The sequence below is a fragment of the Lotus japonicus genome, chromosome 4 (genome assembly GCF_012489685.1).
Source record: "Lotus japonicus ecotype B-129 chromosome 4, LjGifu_v1.2".
NCBI classification, from domain to species: Eukaryota; Viridiplantae; Streptophyta; class Magnoliopsida; order Fabales; family Fabaceae; genus Lotus; species Lotus japonicus.
The window spans coordinates 31074117-31090782 of record NC_080044.1 but is presented as its reverse complement, the minus strand read 5'-3'; the positions used below and the strand labels follow the sequence as shown (position 1 = coordinate 31090782).

At 45.4% G+C, this 16666-nt stretch overlaps 1 protein-coding gene across 1 annotated transcript; it reads right to left on the bottom strand.

The window, feature by feature from the left end:
• Positions 1 to 10447: 10447 nt before the first annotated feature.
• Positions 10448 to 11023, bottom strand: LOC130712607 (uncharacterized). Its single transcript, XM_057562433.1, has one exon. The coding sequence runs from the start codon at positions 11021 to 11023 to the stop codon at positions 10448 to 10450; it is 576 nt and encodes a 191-aa protein (XP_057418416.1).
• Positions 11024 to 16666: the final 5643 nt, after the last annotated feature.

Here is a 16666-nt window from a genome sequence, read left to right as displayed (position 1 = left end):
GATCAGAGTTATGCTTCGTGTTGGAACTTGTGAAGCTTGGTGATCAGAGTCAGAGGGATGCTTGGATCCTCTGACCTTCGTAACTTCTGCTTCTGGACCTTCAGAGCTTCTGAACCTTCAGAGCCTCTGGTCCCTCAGAGCTTCTGGTCTTCAGATCTTCTGATCCTCAGATCTTCTGATCCTCTGATCTTCTGATCCTCTGATCCTCAGATCCTCTGATCTTCAGATCCTCTGATCTTCAGATCCTCTGATCTTCAGATCTTCTGATCTTCAGATCCTCTGGTCTTCAGATCTTCTGATCCTCTGATCTTCTGATCTTCTGACGAATATATCTTCTGGTGTCAGAATCAGAACCTGTTTGTCAAAACACTCAAGACAAACATTAGAGTATCATAGTTGTTCATCCACAAATAAATACTTGTTATCATCAAAACATAGAGTTGTACCACATGACCAAATCTTGATCTTACATTAACTTCCATCATGCCTATAAGTGAAAACTAGCTATTTACTAGGGTTTCTGACCTAGGTTTAAGCGTATAACGATCGTGCTATAACTTTTATCGACTTCGGTACGATCCTCAGACTTTTCCTGAACTTTCTCCTTCATATATTTATTTCATTTGGTAAACTCTAGTTCAGGTTTCTCTTCACGATACATCAACCCTAATCGTGAATAGGATTCTATTTAGTTGGCATAAGTTTAAAAACTTGGGCCTTACATCTTCTAAAGAGGATTGGTATTTGACAGTGGTTGTTCCAGACACATGACTAGAGTGAAGAACTATCTTGGTGACATGAAGCCACACTCTACCAGTTATGTTACCTTTGGTGATGGTGCTAAAGGAAAAATCAAGGCATTTGGAAAACTTGTCAGTAGTGGATCTCTAGAGCTGAATGATGTTTTACTAGTTGAAGGTTTGGCAGTCAATTTGATCAGTATAAGTCAACTATGTGATTTGGATCTCGATGTTACCTTCTGTAAAACTGGGTGCAAAGTGACTGATGAGAATGGTGAAGTGGTAATGAGAGGTGCTAGATCAAAGGACAATTGTTATATGTGGATCTCTTTGTATAAATCCATGTCTTCCAGATGCTTAGTAACCAAGATAGAGGAAGTTAAACTATGACACCAAAAACTTGGGCATCTGAATCTCAAGAGCATAAAGAATATCATCTCCAAAGACGCTATCAGAGGACTACCCAAACTGAAGATAGAAGAAAAGAGAATATGTGGAGAATGTCAGGTTGGAAAGCAAACCAAGGTTTCACATAAGAAGTTACAACTTGTGGCTACAACTAGGATTTTGGAGCTTCTTCATATCGATCTCATGGGACCAATGCAGGTAGAAAGCATTGGAGGAAAAAGGTATGCTTTTGTTTAAGTAGATGATTTTTCTATATATACCTGGGCAAAGTTTATTGCAGAGAAATCAGACACATTTGATGCGTTCAAGGAACTAAGTCAACAACTTCAGAGGGAGAAGAGATCTGGAATTGTGAGGATTCGTAGTGATCATGGCAAGGAGTTTGAAAACAACAAGTTTTCAAATTATTGTACTAGTGAAGGAATTAGTCATGAGTTCTCAGCTCCAATTACACCTCAGCAAAATGGAGTGGTAGAAAGGAAGAATAGAACTCTGCAAGAATCAGCAAGGGTTATGCTGCATGCTAAAAGACTTCCATATCACTTCTTGGCTGAAGCTATGAACACAACTTTCTATATTCACAACCGTGTCACCATCAGATCTGGAACGACCTCAAATCAGTATGAGTTTTGGAGAGGAAGAAAGCCAATTGTTAATTACTTCCATGTTTTTGGTAGTAAATGTTACATTCTGATCGTGAGCAGGGAAGGAAAATAGATCCAAAGAGTGATGAAGACATTTTTCTGGGTTATTCTACAAACATCAAAGCTTATAGAGTATACAACTCCCGTACCAAGACATTGATGGAATCTATAAATTTTGTGGTTGATGACAACTTGGAAGACATGAAGATCACAGAGGAGATTGTAGATGATCATTTACCTCAGTCAGATGTTGACATACCAAATGTCTCAGACATCCGGTCAGACAATGAATCTGAAGAAGAAAATGAAAGCTTGACCCCTCAGAATAAAGGACCCTCTATTAGAATACAGAAGATTCATCCTAAGGAAAACATCATAGGGGATCTGAATGAAGGTGTTATTACTAGATCCAGAGAAGTCATTTCCAATGGGTGTTTTATTTTCAAAATTGAACCCAAAAACATGAAGGAGGCTTTGACAGATGAATACTGGATAAATGCTATGCAAGAGGAATTAGCTCAGTTCAAGAGGAATGAGGTTTGGAACTTATTTCCTAGGCCAGATGGGGTAAATGTCATAGGCACCAAGTGGATTTTCAGGAACAAATATGATGAGAATGGTACAGTTACACGAAATAAGGCCAGATTGGTAGCTCAAGGATACACTCAGATTGAAGGAGTAGACTTTGATGAAACTTTCACTCCAATTGCTATATTGGAATCAATCATACTTTTGCTGAGAGTGGCATGTCTGTTGAAGTTCAGACTATTTCAAATGGATGTTAAAAGTGCATTCTTGAATGGGTATCTGAATGAAGAAGTGTACGTTGATCAGCCAAAAAGTTTCACTGATTCAACCTATTCAGAACATGTGTACAAGTTAAAGAAGGCTCTATATGGGTTGAAGCAAGCACCAAGAGCAAGGTATGAAAGACTCACTGAGTTTTTGACAAATAATGGGTACCACAAAGGTGGAATTGACAAGACTTTATTTATGAAGAATGTCAAAGGAGAGCTAATGATTGCTCAAATATATGTTGATGACATTGTTTTTGGAGGGATGTCAGACAAAATGGTAGAACATTTTGTCAATCAAATGAAGTCTGAGTTTGAGATGAGTATGGTTGGTGAACGGAACTACTTCTTAGGGCTACAAGTGAAACAGATGGAGGACTCAATTTTTATCTCCTAGAGCAAGTATGCAAAGGAGTTAGTAAAAAAGTTTGGTCTTGAAAGTGCAGCACATAAAAGAACTCCTGCAGCAACTCATATCAAACTGACTAAAGATCAGAGTGGAGTTGATGTTGATCAAAGCCTATATAGAAGTATGATTGGAAGCTTGTTGTATCTCACTGCTAGTAGACCAGATGCTGCTTTTTCAGTTGGAGTTTGTGCTAGGTATCAAGCTGCACCTAAGGAGAGTCATCTCACTCAAGTCAAGAGGATTATTAAGTATATCAGTGGAACTATTGACTACGGTATCTTTTATGCTCACAACACTAATTCAAGGTTGATAGGATATTGTGATGCAGATTGGGCAAGATATGCAGATGATAGAAAAAGCACTTCTGGAGGATGCTTCTTTCTTGGAAATAATCTTATATCTTGGTTCAGCAAGAAGCAAAATTGTGTCTCATTATCTACTGCTGAAGCTGAATATATAGCTGCTGGAAGTGGATGTACTAAAATGTTATGGATGAAGCAGATGTTGAAGGAATACAATGTCGAACAAGATGTCATGACATTGTACTATGACAATTGAGTGCTACAAGTGGATGTTCCCACTGCTGATGTGAATCAAGAGAGTGATGATGCTCTTGAGAACCTTGCCAGGGTTGCAACTGGTCCAGATGTTGAACCAGATGTTGAACCACAAGAAGAACACTCCTCTCCTTCTGGTTCTAAAGAAAAGTCTCAAGCTTCCAATGATGAGAAGGAAGATGAGAAAACTGACTCTGCTAGTGAAGAAACTCCCTCTGTGGAGGTCCCTCTATCCAGAAAACCCCTACACCCTCCTCTAAGAAGGGTAAGGAGAAAATGGTGAATGTCTCAGAAAAAGATGATTCTGATGATGAAATTTTGATCAAGAAAGTTCCAGGTTCTGTCCGACTTTGAAGACTGTCGTTTCTGCAAGCAACAAATTTGCAGATGAAAAGAAGAAGAAGAAAGGGGGATCTGCAGTAAAGACTCCCAAAACATACAGAAGTACTCAAGTCCAAGTTCTTGAGAAGAAGAAAAAGAAAGAAAAGTGAAGGTATGAAAAACACTAGAAAAGGGGGGGTTTAAATAGGGTTTGAAGTTTTAAAGCTTTCCCTCTAAGATTTTGGTAAATCTTTTCGGTATAAAGAACACAAGGTGCAAGAGATAAGGGATAGAGAAAAGCACACAAGTATTTTATCCTGGTTCACTTAATAAATCACACAAGCTAATCCAGTCCACCCGTTAAGATGATTTCTTTCTTCTTAGAATGAAGGCAATCCACTATTCAAAGATTGTTACAACTGTACTAGCACACCTTGCTCAGTGACTAACAAATCTAAGAACTAACAACACTAAGATACACAAGTCTTAGTCTTCTTAAGAATCGTGACCTCACTGGTCTCTCAAGGAAAATACGTTTGGTTTACAAAGAGATGCTTCTAAACAAGCAAAGGTAAACACAATAAGAACAATGAAGAAAATATTGCTAAGGTATTCGCTTGTAGGTTTTCACTTGTATTGCACAATAGTTTCTTAGCCAATTTCTTCTATCTTCAGGCTTTAAATACTCCAAGGTTTAGGGTTTGTATCCGTTGAAAGAATCCATCCGTTGGAGGGCAATTCTAGAATTTCCAGAACCTGTTGTGGCTGATCATCGTAGGTAAGACGGTCAGAATAGTCACTTGCTTTTGTACTATTGACAATGACATTGCCTTAGCCTATTTGACTCCTGATCTTTGGCGACGCTTCGTGTTGGAACTTGTGAAGCAATGAGATCAGTGCCAGAAGGAAGCTTGGATCCTCTTACCTTCAGAATTTCTGCTTCTGGACCGTTCGCTCTGAACTTCTGGTCTTCAGAATTTGAAGTACTTTGATCTTGGAAGTCAGCTTACTCTTGGACTACAAAATCTTCAAGTCTTCAGCTTCTGGACCGTTTACTCAGAACTTCTGGTCTTCAGAACTTTAGCTCTTGAACTTAACAGAGTCCACATCAGAGCTTTAATCTTCAGAACATCTGAAGAATTTACGACCGTTCAGAAGAACGTAGTGATTGCAGAAGCGTTTCATTGGTTACTCTTGGGTCTTCAACTTCTGATATAAATGTCTTCGAATCAGAATCAGAACCTGTTTGTCACACACTTAAAAGACAAACGTTAGAGTACCCTAATTGTTCATACACAATAATAAACTTGTTATCATCAAAACATAGAGTTGTACCACTTGACCAAATCTTGGTCTTACAAAAATAAGGTTGAAGCCTCCACTGGGAGGAAAAGAAAACATGTCTCTGACTCTGACTCAGAGCCAGATGTTGGACAAGATGTTCCAAACATCTCGACCACTGCAAGAAGGAGAGTGAAAGGGAAAAGAATTCCCACCAATGTGTCTGATGCTCCAGTGGATAATGTGTCCTTCCACTCTGCAAATTTTGCACAGAGGTGGAAGTTTATGGTTCAGAGGAGGTTGGCTGTGGAAAGAGAACTTCATGAAGATGCCTTGTAACTCAAGGAGATCATGGATCTGTTGACTGAAGCTGGATTGATGAAGACTGTCAAGGATATTGGCAGATGTTTTGACCAATTGGTCAGGGAGTTCATTGTGAATATCCCTTCTGATTGTGATGATGAGGACAATGCTAAGTATAGGAAGGTGTTTGTAAAAGGGAAGTGTGTCAACTTCTCTCCTGAAGTGATTAATGAGTTTTTGGGCAGAAGCTCTATTGTTGTGGCTGAGGGGGAGCCTGACTTGAATAGGGTTGCTAATACCCTAACTGGAAAGCTGGTCAAGAAGTGGCCAAAGAAAGGATTGCTCTCATTTGGGAAGTTGACAGCCAAGTATGTTGTGCTCTTCAAAATTGGCACTTCAAATTGGATGGCAACTAATCACTTGTCTGGTGTGACTCCTCCACTCGCTAGGATGCTCTATTTGGTTGGCACAGGTGGTGAGTTTGACTTTGGGAAGCTTGTCTTTGAGCATACTCTCAAGCACGCATGATCTTTTGTTGTGAAGCTGCCTATCTTATTTCCCTGCCTTCTTTCTGAGATCATTGCACACCAACAACCCAGTATTGTGAGGGTTGATGGACCTCAAGGTAAGAATCCCCTGCCTCTCAAATTTGATTATCGGTTGTTTGCTGGGACACATGTTCCAGACATTGTGCTGTCTGCAGCAAAGGGAACTGCTAGTGCCAGTCGTACTTAGGCAGTTGGCTCTGGTAAGGATGACATCTTGGCTGAGTTGAAGGCTGTCTCCAAGTCCTCGGGTGACACCATTCAGGCGTGCAAGGTAAGAAAGCACAATGTGGATCAACTCATCAAGGTCATGACAAATGTTCCTAATGCTGCTGAAGGAGGAAGATGCTGAAAAGGAAGCTGAGGATGTTGAAGATGAAGATGAAGAGGCTGAGACTGAGGAAGCTTCTGAAGAAGAAGAAGAGGAGGAGGACAATGCAAAATGAAGATGAATCTTAGAGATCTTCTACTCACAGTGCATCTCTTTAATTTTCTCTTTTTCCTTTGGATGTATTTGTTCTATCCAAGAACATTGAGATGAAGTACGGTACCTAGAGTGAAAGGATCGTGATGTGAGAATCTAGAGAGGGTAAGAGCGTAACCGCTTAGGGAGAGAAAGTGACTGAATTTCAATCTGGTTATTTCTCAAATGAGCTAAGAGTCCCTTACAATGGGTAACCGTCCCCTATTTATAGATTTGGGGATGGGCTTGGCGCCCCTAACTTCTCTTAATGGGACAGTTGGGCCTTTCGGGAGAAGGCCCAATTTCCTGGCTTGCGCGTCGCCCCGGGCCAGCGTCTCTGGGCGAGGGACCCTAGGGTCTCGCCCAGTCCACAAGACACCGAGCTCGAAGCATGAGAGCTGAGTGTGTCTTTAAGAAGAAGCATGAGGCGACGATCATGAGAAAACTAACTAATGTCAAAGCCTAATGACTCAAAACAATTGCCAACATGGCTTGATAACTAAAGCCTAAGACTAATTTTTTGGTTTCCCTAGCAAGTCCCTCTGGTCCCCCGAGTCCACAAGTGGGCTCGCGGCGATAGTGCTCGGCTCCCTCGTCCCGCTTTAGCAGTGATCGCCATGGACCATGATGGCTTGACGCGTGTAAGCCACATGTAATGTACTGAAATAATACAAAGGTCAACGAATCTATAGAACCTCAACCGTTATCTCCTAAATGTCCCTTCAAATCATAATAAAGCCTGTCAATTTGAATTCAAACCAATGAGCTTCAGCCGTTGTAACTTTTCATTTAATGTGCCTTTCCCGTTCCCCAAAATCCGCGTCACGCTCCCCTGAGTAATCATTTCATCTTGCCACGATGGAACACAATTTCCCAACCGCTACTCCCCCTAACTTTTAAATTCCCCCTTACCCTATCATTCACCACTTATTGCCAACTGCCCTCATACTCGTTCCTGGCTCTCGTACCGGCTTCCTTCAACGACCCTGCAAACTCCGGCCCTTCTTGCTCCCCTTCACACAGCCTTTTTCCGGTTAGTTCTTCATCCCTTCTCTCTTCATCCTTTTTTTTTACGATGCCCTCAATAGGAGCCCTTTCCTCCATGGAGGAAATCAAAGCTCATCGCTTGGAAACCTTCGCCACTCTCCCTTCCCCCGTCCAAGATGCTCCTAACCAAGGAATCCTTGACCAGCCATCAGAGCTCTCCACCGGCGACTCTATTTCTGACCTTGCCCGCAGGGCTGGCGGTCTCTGTAGCACCCTGTTGTTAGAGAACCTCCTTCGCACCACCGGATGTCGGGACCAAGACCGCCCCTGGCAACACCGCGCGTTCAATAACCCCAAGTACTCCCATTTCTTCTTCGTATACGAGTATTTGTTTCTTGATCTTGGCATTAAACTCCCTTTCTCCCCATTTCTCGCCCAAGTGTTGCGTGATGTCAACGTTTCTCCTTGCCAACTTCACCCCCACGCCTGGACCTATCTGAGGTGTTTTGAAATTCTCTGCAGCAGTGTTGATGTAGCGCCTTCCCTTGCCCTCTTTTCCTTTTTCTTTGAAGTGGATCCCCGATCCCTGGGGTCCTACGGCTGGGTTGTTCTGGCGCCCCGACCGGGTCGAGAACGGTTTGTTCCATACCAAGTTGGTTCCGAATCCCATTTAGCCCGCCGGTACTTTCGGGTCGTCGTTCACCCCACTTACCCCTCGACATTCACGCAGAAGGAAAGGAAAGCCCTCTTCCCATTTTACCGGACCCAGTGTCCTAAGTCCATGGCCGACCCCCCTAAAGTGTTCCCCTCTTCCGGAGAAAGTTTTGCCTTTGGGGTCCTTTCCCGGCTTCCCCGCCTTAGTTGTGCTGAATTACTCGGCGCTCCTCCAGGCTCCGAACTATTCCCTCAATTAGGTTTCCCTTCTAGACGTCTCTTTCAAGCCTTCCTCTTGGTCTTTCTGTTGCTGACGACTTTTTCTTTTTGCTTTTTCAGGAAATATGAAGTTTTCTACCGCCGATCTGCTGAAGGCCTTCACCTCTGGGAACGTTAAGGCGCCCTCCTCGGCCCAGGTTGGAGAAAAAAGACAAAGCTCGCCGGTGAACTCTTGCTCGCCCAAGAGGAGCAAACTAGGCGAGCCAAACCCTCAAGCTACTCCTTTGATTGGCGCAGGCGGAGGGCCCGTCGCGCCTGATCCTGTTGTTGCGGATAGCGCTCGCGATCCCTTGGTTTCCGACCGTCATGGCGAGACGAGCGCCTCCCAGACTCCAGATGCCCCTCGCCCCGTGACCTCAATGGAAGGTCAACAATCACCCTCTTCCATCCGTCGCCGTTTCCTTCGCCTGTCCAGACGACCCTCGGTCCATCGGCCCCAAGATCTCCCGGGGTTGGTGGCGAAGGAGAGAATCTCCCTACGGCCCGCCCGAAGGGTCCTTCCAGCAGCTCTTCCCAAGATATTTTTTCCTTCCTCCTTTCTCACCCTTATCTTGAGAAATTGAGGGGGGCTCCCAGCCAGAACTCGCAAGACGTCGCCCAGGAAGCTGTGTCAAATCTTCTCCGCGCCGACTGTCTGTTCGCCCAAGTGGCCTGGCAGGCGCGGCCTCTTACCGGAATTGCTGGGCTTCGCCAGGAGGTGGAAAAGCTGCGCTCTGATAACCTCCGGGCTAATGACACCTGCTCCAAGCTGTCCAACCAGTTGGCGGCGGAGGAGGGTAAGACAAAGAAGATGCGACAGAAACTCAAGGAGGCGAAACTTGCGCTGATAACGGCGAACGAGAAGGAGGAAAAACTTGAGGCCTAGGTCGAGGGGCTCCGACGGGACCTTGACGCCAAGGAAGTCACTGCTGCTTCTCAGGAGGAAATCCTTACCACTAAAGACAAGGAGATCGCTGTCTTGCGTGAGGAACTAGCGGGCAAGAGTAAGACACTTGTCGAGGCCCAGTCGGATTTGGCATCCAAGTGTAAACTTTTGGCTGATAAGGAAGCCCAAGCCGCCGCCCTGAAAGAGAAAATAAGGTAGAAGGATGCCCATGCGGCGGCCAAGAAGCGTGTCTGCGGCTTCCTTATCGCCAAAGCTCAAGTCAAGCACCTCCATCCTACTATCAACCTTGACTACTTGGGAACGCTTTAAAAGGGTTACCCCCGCTGGGTTAGAGGGTCCGGAAGACCCACCGGAAGTTGCTCATGTTGATCTCGGCGACGCTGTGGAACAAGAGAAAGAGATATGATGTTAACTTATTTTGAATAATTGTAATGCTACTTCTTTTGCTTTGTTTGATCGTTGTATTTTCGACTTTAAGTTAATCAATTCAGTTTTAATTCCTATGTCTGTTTTAACGCTTCCCGAAGTTTTCTCTCGCACCCCCCTTAGTTTCCTTGTTCTTGAATTACGTTTGACGACATTGGTGGTGTGCTGGGTTTAACTAGGACTTTTGCTCAGTTTTTGAACTGAGGCTTTGTTCACACCATGTTTCCCGTAAGATCAGGTGTGGCCTGGCCAGTTTTGCTTGGCGAGGACTTACAGTTGCTCGGGTCCCAATGGTCATATGGGTTTCCCGAGACTTAGCCTAGTTAGGTTTGCTCGCCCATGTTTCGGGGAGGCTTTATGGATAAGAAGCTTATCCGCACACATCGCCGACGAGTGACGGCAAGTTGCGTCGGCTTTTCCGGAGCGATCCCCAGACATCAAGGTCGTGTTGGGATCGCCACCTTCAGGGAATTTTTCCCACCTAGCTCTTGCCGCAATTCAGTGTGATTGAAATGGCTTGATACAATTTTTGTATTTTCAATCAAACGTTATAGTCAACAAACTCCTGAGATGGAGAACAAGAACGTGTCTTTGTTTTTACTATTGAGGCGTTTTTGCCCACAAACTCCCGAGGTGGAGAACAAAAATGTGTTTCTTCGTTTTTAATCCGGCAATCTTCATGAGTCGCGCTCAGCTGCTCGCCCTCGTGCCAAGCCGGGCTCTTCCTCAATCTTCAACTGTAATAGTACCTCAAGCTTGTCGCTTCCAAGATCGCGGCACTCGCCTCCCATCTAAGCTCTCGAGGTGATAGGCCCCTCTTCCTAATACCTTCAAAATCTTGTAAGGGCCCTCCCAGATCGAGTTCAACTTGTTCCCTGTGTTCCCGGTTCGTTTCTTAAGCACCAAGTCCCCCTCCTGCATCGCCCTCGGGTGGACCTTCATGTCGTATTTCGCTGCGGCTCGCAGCTTCATCGTGGCTTCTCTGATACGAGCCTCGTGTCGCGTTTCAGATAACAAGTCTAGCTCCACTTCCATGTTAGAAGGATTCTCGCCCTCGAACTGCGGCGATGTCCTCCAAGAGTTGTTGTCTATCTCCATGGGTAGAATGGCGTCCGCCCCGTAGGTCATCCTGAAAGGAGTCTCCCCTGTGGTTGAATGCTGCGTTGTGTTATAGTACCAGATTACAACCGGGAGTTCGTCCAACCAAGCTCCCTTTGCCTCAAATAGTTGGCGCTTCAAACCCCACAAGATTACCTTATTTGCTGATTCTGCTTGCCCATTGGTCTGAGGGTGCTCCACTGAAGAGAACCTTCTCTGGATACCCATTTCCTCACATAATTCCCTTGCTTGATTTCTCGCAAACTGTGCTCCATTATCTGAGACAATCGTCCTTGGGACCCCAAACCGGCACACGATTCTTTTCCAGTAGAAGTTTGCGATCTTGCCTGCGGTAATACTTGCCAGGGGCTCGGCCTCTACCCACTTGGTGAAGTAGTCCACCGCCACGAGGATGAACTTCATCTGCGACCTGGCGGTTGGGAAAGGTCCGACAAGGTCAACTCCCCACATGGCGAAGGGCCATGGCGAGCTGATCGTGGCCAGCTGCTCTGGCGGGGCTTTGGGTAAGTCTGCGAACATTTGACACTTTTCGCATTTCTTTACAAATTCCGCACAGTCTTTTCTTATCGTGGGCCAGTAAAATCTCGCCCTGAGGACCTTGCTTGCCAGGGATCTTCCTCCTATGTGGCTGGCGCAAACCTCCCCGTGAACCTCCGCCATAACGGTCTCATACTTCCCGGGCGGGAGACACCTTAAGAGGGGCGAGCAAAATCCCCTTCGGAAAAGCGTTTCGTCAAGCAGTGTGTAATGCCCCGCTTCTCGCCTTTGCTCCTTTGTGTATTTCATTACCCCACTTGGCTCTCCTGCCAAGATGTCCACGATGGGGTCTATCCAAGTCTCTTGGCGGTCAAAAGAGGCTACCAGCTCTCCCTCTATGCTTGGATTGGCAAGTGTCTCCTGAATCACACTCCGATTATTTCCAGGCTTCCGGGTGCTTGCTAGTTTTGCCAGGGCATCCGCCCTTTGATTCTGCGTTCTCGGCGCGAACTCAACTACTACCTCCCGCAATCGACCCATCAGGAGCCGTACACGCTCCAGATACTTTATCAAGGCCGGCTCCTTCACTTGGAATACTTCATTCACTTGATTCGCCACCAGCAGCGAATCTGTCCTAACCAGCAGACTGTCGATCTGAACCTCGATGGCCAACTTCAAATCCGCGATTAAAGCATCATATTATGCCTGATTATTGCTAGCTTTAAACTGAAATCTTAGATACTGCTCTAGTACTAACTCCCCAAGTCCTTGCAGCGTGACCCCTGCTCCACTTCTATTCTCATTCGATGACCCATCAACGAACAACGTCCATAGCGTATTTACCCTCTCGCCAACTTCCGGTGTTAATTCCACCACAAAATCAGCTAAAGCCTGCGCTTCGACCTTTCCCCTCTTGTCATACTGAAAACTATATTCCGATAACTCCACCGACCACGCGACGAGCCTTCCTGATAAGTCCGGCTTCTGCAACACCTGTCTCAAAGGTAGGTCAGTTCTAACTTTTACCTGAAAGCTCTGGAAGTAAGGCCTTAAGCGTCTGGCGGTAACTAGTACGGCGAGCGCCGCCTTCTTTATCTTTTGGTACCTGATTTCCGCCCCCTGGAGTGTATGGCTTACAAAGTAAACTATTTTTTGTTCGCTATCTACTTCTTGGAGAATTACTGAGCTGATTGCGTGGTCGCTGACAGAGAAATACAAATGTAAAGGAAGGCCTTGGACAGGTTTCGATAGAATAAGCGGGGCAAACAACATCTCCTTAAGGCGATTGAAGGCTTCTTCGCACTCTGGACTCCACTCAAAAGCTGTGTTTTTCTTAAGGCACTTGAAGAACGGAGCTGACTTGTCGCCCGAATGAGGGAGAAACCTGGAAAGGGCCGCAATTCGCCCCGTCAGGCACTGCACCTCTTTCACACTGCTTGGGCTCTTCATTTCCTGAATTGCTTTACACTTATCCGGATTGATTTCAATTCCCCTCGATGTTATCATGAAGCCTAAGAACTTCCCACCTTGTATCCCAAAAGAACATTTTTCCGGATTGAGTCTCATGTTGTGCTTTCGGAGCCTGCCAAAAGCTTCCGACAAGTCCTCATGATGATTCGTTCCCAAAACGGACTTTACGATCATGTCATCGACGTAGACCTCCATGTTCCTTCCCACTTGATCTTCAAAAACCCTATCCATCAGTCGTTGGTATGTCGCCCCGGCATTCTTCAATCCAAAAGGCATTGTTTGATAGCAGTAATTCACTCTGGCGGTCATGAAAGCTGTCTTGTCTTCATCCGACGGGTGCATCTTGATTTGGTGATACCCTGAATAGGCATCCAACAGACTTAGCAGCTCATTTCCAGACGCTCCATCCACCAGTTTGTCTATGCTCGGCAACGGGTAAGAATCCTTCGGACATGCTTTTTTCAGATCTGTGTAGTCCACACACATGCGCCATTTCCCATTTGCCTTTTTCACCATCACCACGTTCGCCAACCAAGTTGGATACTTGATTTCTCGAATAAAGTCCGCCACCAGCAATTTGTTTACCTCTTGTTGAATCGCTTTTTCCTTTTCGTCGCCCATTCGCCAGCGTGTCTGGGTTACTGGTTTGATTCCGGGATTTAGTGCCAGCCTATGGCAAATGAAGTTTGGGTCTATTCCCGGCATGTCTTTGTGACTCCAAGCAAAAAGATCCAGATTTTCGCCCAATAGCTTCGATAACCTCTGTTCTTGATTCTCAGTCAGCCTGGTCCCGATTTTGAGGACTTTTTCGCCAAATTTCAGTTCCTTAGTTTCTTCGATCGGTGTGGGCCTGTTGACGCGCCCCTCGTCTCTCGGATCTAGGTTTTCTTCTGGCACATCGACCTCGTTGCATCAGTGTCCTGTCGAGGCATTCTTTTTCCTATATCGTTCCACCGCGTTGCAATAACATTCTCTTGCCCTCTTCTGGTCCACAACAACTCTCCCAATACGCCCATCAGGTAACAGATACTTGACCGCCAGATGTGTTGTTGAGATCACGGCGCACAGTCGGTTCAAGGTATTCCGGCCGATTATCATGTTGTAAGACCACACCGCTCCCAGGATTAAGTATCTTACCTTCAGCGTCTTAGCGTTCTCAAACTCGCCAAATGTAGTATCAAGGTCGAGGACGCCCCTTACCCACACTTGTTCGCCCGCAAACCCCACAAGAGTCCCTGCGTAGGGAGTGAGGTCTCCCTCGTTCAAACCGAATCGATCAAACGCATTACCGTAAATGATGTCTGCCGAACTCCCTTGATCCAGAAGCACTCGCTGTACATTGAGCTGGTTGACACGGAGTAGGACTACAATCGGGTCGTCTAGGTGCGGCTTTATTCCGAAGAAGTCAGTGGACGAAAATGTAATGTCTGGGTGTGAAAAACCGAAAGGAACCTCCGTGACCGCGTTCACCGCCCTGGCGTATCGCTTTCTTGCTGCACTAGTGACTCCACCTCCGCCAAACCCTCCGGCAATCGTGCTCACTTCCTTAGACGTTGAGGCTTTATCGCCCTGAGCTCTAACAGGCCCCCCTACCGCTATCAGCTTCTCAACCGCGCGCTGCAAAGCTTGACATTCCTCTGTAACGTGGCTCGTTGCCCGGTGGTAAGCACACCATTCATCCCTTGGCTCGCAGCCATTCGTGTCTCCCGCATTTCCTGGAAATTTTCTGTCTGGCACGATGTATTCACGCACACCGGCTTTCCCTTTCGAGAGAAAAGTCGCCACTCCCGTGACGATTTGCGGTAATTTTTCCCCCGTGACGTTTTAAGCTCCGCCACTGTCTCCGCCCTTCGGATCTCACTATCCTGCTGCTCCAGGCGGCTATTGACGTTGCGAATTAACCATCTCCAATCTCTGTGAGCATCCAGCGCATGAGGTGATAGCAGTTCACCTCCCGAGACTTCCAACGAGGGGACTGAGGACTCCTGCCCCTCACCACGCTGCCATCCACATACGCGATGCGATGGCGGACCGCACGCGTGTTCCGGCCTTCCTTCACTTCGTCGACGATGTGTCTCCATCAATCTTCACCAGTGAACTAGGAATTCAACCAAAAATCCAAAAACTGAAGAGAATTGCACGAAAAATCGAACTTATCTCAACCAAATCACAATCCACGTAGTCCGAGAATCGAAATCTACCGATCCCCACAAACGACACCAAATGTTCTATCCAAGAACATTGAGATGAAGTACGGTACCTAGAGTGAAAGGATCGTGATGTGAGAATCTAGAGAGGGTAAGAGCGTAACCGCTTAGGGAGAGAAAGTGACTGAATTTCAATCTGGTTATTTCTCAAATGAGCTAAGAGTCTCTTACAATCGGTAACCGTCCCCTATTTATAGATTTGGGGCTGGGCTTGGCGCCCCTAACTTCTCTTAATGGGCCAGTTGGGCCTCCCGAGAGAAGGCCTAATTTCTTGGCTTGCGCGTCCCCCCGAGCTAGCGTCCCTGGGCGAGGGACCCTAGGGTCTCGCCCAGTCCAGTATTTGGTGAAGTCTGCTGGCTCTATGACTTTTCTTCTCATGGTCTGTAATAATTCTGGAATTGCTCTCTGTGCACTTTGGTTAGCTACTATGGTTCACTTTTATGGATAAGTATGCTAGTTCTACATGTGGTCTTCAATGAGCTTTTGTCAAAGTGTGTTAATAAGGGGGAGTAATGTGTAGTAGCAGTAGTTTCTGATATGCTATGGTATTCTGTTTGTTATGTCTACTGTGAAGTGGTAGTGGTTATGGTTAATCTCTTGTGCTGAACTCTGATCTGTTTATTTGGTATTGCACTTAGGTGCTTATAGCTGCAGATAATAGCTATGTTTTTGGAAGATGTGTAAGCTACCTTGAGTTATTCTGGTTGCTCTTGTTTGGTGATTCAAGCTGCATGTTGTGGTATGAAGAGCTTTATGGTAGTGGATTGTATTAGCTAAAATTTGACAAGGGGGAGATTGTTGTTCCTTTGTTATGGTTGTCTGCATTTTAGCTAATGTATGTTGTATGCCAACATGTTAGACACGATGTCATAACATCTTGACTATGACATGTGTTCCTGTGAATGTGCTTTGTGTTTGGCTAAGTTATTTGTGGAGCTTTGAACTGACTACGTGATGTGCAAGTTAGGGTTCTGTTGGAAGCTTTCTGTGTGCCGCTCATAGAGTATTGATAGTGTGATCAAATCAGTTTTGGGAGATTTGATTTGAGATATTTTTGGAAGTTGTTATCTGCAACTGAAACGCGTTTGTTGAAGATCTTCTACGGATTTGGTTATTAGTAACTTCCTGTTTTAGTGTGGACTATTTTGCTCGCTCAAGCTCATTGAAGACAAGCCTGGTTGACTGCTACTTATGAAGACAAAAACCTAGTTGCTAGGTGTGCTTCGTGTTGAGTGAATTAGGTATACTCTTGTTAGTTCACACTTGTATTGTTCTCTCAGCAGTTTTATGTTATTGTTCTAAGCTGAGAGTTGTTTGATCTTGAGATCGTCTTTACTCTTGTTGAAAGAGATCAATCACTGTGGTAGTGATTGTGTGTGACAAAGTGAGAGAGGCTCTCATACTTAGGGGAGGACGAAGTAATAAGCCACGGGTAGAGATAGGTAGAAAAGGCAGTTCAGTTAAGTCCTTTTTTGTAAAATTTCTCTATAATAGTGGATTATCTTTCTCGGGTTAAAACCCTTCAGACGTAGGTGATATTGCACCGAACTAGGTTAACAATCTTCTGTGTCTTGTTTGTTATTTTTGTTCTTAAACTTGCATATCTGAACATTGTAATTTGTGTTATGTTGTACAAGATGTCTTAAACATCTGGTAGAACATTTGTCTGCGTGTACCAGAATTTCAAATATCAATC

Excerpts from the sequence above, each read along its gene's own strand:
- LOC130712607 (XM_057562433.1), bottom strand. The coding sequence starts at position 11,023 with ATGGGTATCCAGAGAAGGTTCTCTTCAGTGGAGCACCCTCAGACCAAT.